The 3,255-nt window shown below is 42.2% G+C and overlaps 1 protein-coding gene across 1 annotated transcript; it reads left to right on the forward strand.

The window, feature by feature from the left end:
- The first annotated feature begins 605 nt into the window (after positions 1-605).
- MC2R (melanocortin 2 receptor) lies at positions 606-1,499 on the forward strand. The gene has a single exon (XM_059894758.1). It carries the CDS (start codon positions 606-608, stop codon positions 1,497-1,499), a length of 894 nt encoding a protein of 297 aa, XP_059750741.1.
- The last annotated feature ends 1,756 nt before the right edge of the window (positions 1,500-3,255 follow it).

Consider the following 3,255-nt stretch of genomic DNA (forward strand, 5'->3'; position numbering starts at 1 on the left):
AAGTAAGTCAGACAGAGGAAGACAAATATGATATCATTTATATGTGGAATCTAAAAACATGATATAAATGAACTTACAAAACAGAAACAGGCTCACAGACATAGAAAAGAAACTTACGGTGACCAAAGGGGAAAGCGGGGAGGAATAAAAGGAGTTTGGGATTAACAGGTATATGTTACTATATATAAAATAAACAAAAGAATCTGAAAAATAATATATATATACACAAACATATACATAACTGAATCATTTTGCTGTACACCTGAAACTAACAAAACATTGTAAATCAACTATACTTCAATTAAAAATAAAAATATATTTAGGAAAGATTTTTTAAAATATGAGGGTCCAGTAAATTGTTTTATTTAAATATTCCACCATTATATTTTGCAGAGGCAATAGAGCTTCCTCAAAGCTAACATGGCTTGTTTTTATTTTGTGATCTATTTTGCAACTGATATTCCTACATACACTTTTTTAGGTGGCTGTGTGGTTTTTACCTCAGATCTTCAGCAAGAACTACAAAGAAGAAAAGATTCTGAAGAATCAATCAAGTTTTCTGTCAAGTCCCAGTAACATCCCTGTCTTAACCACGCACAGGAGAGATGAAACACATCATCAACCTGTATGAAAGCATCAACAGTACAGCAAGAAATAATTCAGACTGTCCTCCTGTGGTTTTGCCAGAAGAGATATTTTTCACAATATCCATTGTTGGGGTTTTGGAGAATCTGATGGTCCTTCTGACTGTGATCAAGAATAAGAATCTTCAGTCACCCATGTACTTTTTCATCTGCAGCTTGGCTATTTCCGATATGCTGGGCAGCCTGTACAAGATCTTGGAAAACATCCTGATCATGTTCAGAAACATGGGTTACCTCAAGCCTCAAGGCAGTTTTGAAACCACAGCAGATGACGTGGTGGACTCCCTGTTCATCCTCTCCCTCCTTGGCTCCATTTGCAGCCTGTCTGTGATCGCTGCTGACCGCTACATCACAATCTTCCACGCTCTGAGGTACCATCGCATCGTGACCCCACGCCGTGCCCTTGTCGTCCTGATGGTCATCTGGACGTGCTGTATGGGCAGCAGTATCACCATCGTGACCTTTTCCCATCACGTCCCCACGGTGATCGCCTTCACAGCGCTGTTCCCACTGATGCTGGCCTTCATCCTCTGCCTCTACCTGCACATGTTCCTGCTGGCCCGCTCCCACGCCAGGAGGACCTCCACGCTTCCCAGAGCCAACATGAGAGGGGCTGTCACACTGACTGTTCTGCTCGGGGTCTTCATTTTCTGTTGGGCACCCTTTGTCCTTCATGTCCTCTTGATGACATTCTGCCCGGCTGACCCCTACTGTGCCTGCTACATGTCCCTCTTCCAGGTGAACGGTGTGTTGATCATGTGTAATGCCGTCATTGACCCCTTCATATATGCCTTCCGGAGCCCAGAGCTCAGGGACGCATTCAAAAAGATGACCTTCTGCAACAGGTACCAGTAGAATTATTGGCCCCTAATTTTAGGAGCCATGTGGAAATACTGTCAGGGGACAGAGTAACGTGACATACCAACAAAACTAATGCTCCAACTGTCCTTTCCTTCCCTAAAGCACACGAGGAGAATCCCACTGACTTGTGTTATAATAGCTCAGTTCCATGTGAACAGCCTTGCTGTAGGTACAACTTCTATAGCTAGAGAGACAAAATATTTACTAAAAAGAAGGACAGGATACAAAGCACATACAGCAATACACATATGAGAACTCTGGGCTGAGGAAAAAGTTGTTCTTCTATAGATATCTAGCTAGCCTATCACTGGGGTGGCCTTTCCAAAGTACTAGGACAAGTACTCAGTGTATAAACTACAGGGCCTTTGTAAGCCAAAGGTGCCATTAAGTTGCTGCAGCTGAATTTGCCTGTCCCACACTGCCACACAGAATCCCTGCTCGCCTGCTTTCCCTTCTGCCTGCCTGCTTTATTGTATGCCATCTCAGATCTTTCTGGAAGCAGGCAGGATGCACATTATAAACGTCAAATAACCAGCGTTGAGTTTCCAATAATAAAGAAACCTTCTCTGTTAGTCTTCTTTGCTAACTCAGTATCCCACTGGCCTTAAAGTATTTTCCTGGTTAAAACTCCTCATGCTTTAGAAGCATAAATTTCAAAGGAGGAAATAAAAATTTAATCCATTTGTTTCCTATGTAGGAATAAATAAAGGTCAGAGGAAAATTGTGAAGTTTGTAGAAGATATAATCAATCCTTGTGTATCTGTCCAAACATAGAAGTAAATGAAAAGACGTCCCAAGCCCCAATATGCATTTTGTGGACTAAGTAGAGAGTGTGTGTGTTCACCATGTTTTTGGACTATGGGGGAAACCAAGACCAAAACAATACTTCAAGACAGTGCTATTATTGAGACCCAAGCCAGAGAGTGATGAAAAACACTTAAACTCATTCCACAGATGAGTCTGAGAGAACTTCATCCTACCATCAGCCACAGGAAAGATGCCAGATATCGAAAAGTGACATCCCAAGTAGGGTAAAGGAAGCAAAAATTGCAAGTTCATCTGTTTTTAATAGCTAAAGATAAAGCTTAAAGAGGAATCAAATTCTGATCCTAAGTCCTTGCTGAGATGGAAGAGAGAAAGAGGCCAGGTCTGCAGGTGCATGGAGCTGAGCTGCTCAGGATCCACAGTGAGGGACGGCGTCTCGGGAAGAGGCAGTTCTTGGCCCTCGGAGTTTTCCCTGAGCTGCTGAAAGGAGAAGCCAGCCACAAGCAGGACTGCTGGCTGGGTGATGGGTTGGATATTAGGTGTGGGGAGGGACAGGAGCTTAAGAAGCAGAAGAGAAAGCACAGAGTTAAAGGGAAGGCAGCTGCGGGCAGGTGTCCAGAAAGCCTGTGACACAGCTTGAAGGTGAAACCCACAGTGTGTCTTCTGGTCCTCCATTCTCTAGAAATCCTTCTTTGGTCCTTCCCCCTCACCAAATGAATGATGATACCCTTTTTCTCCTCTTATTTCTCTGGCAGAACCTCCAGGACAAAGGCAAAAAGAAGCAAAGACTGAGGGATTCCTTACGCTTTTCTTCACTTTAATAGAAATGCTTTATAAAATTTCACCAATAAGTTTTTGAAAATTACCTTTCATCAAGTTAATAATGTTCTTTTTCTGCCTAGTTTCTTAACAGTAATTTTTAATCACTAATCAATGTTGAATTTTATTTAATGCTTTTTCAGCATCTATCAGATGATCAGTTTTT

This window comes from Balaenoptera ricei, chromosome 14, assembly GCF_028023285.1.
Source record: "Balaenoptera ricei isolate mBalRic1 chromosome 14, mBalRic1.hap2, whole genome shotgun sequence".
Classification (NCBI taxonomy): domain Eukaryota; kingdom Metazoa; phylum Chordata; class Mammalia; order Artiodactyla; family Balaenopteridae; genus Balaenoptera; species Balaenoptera ricei.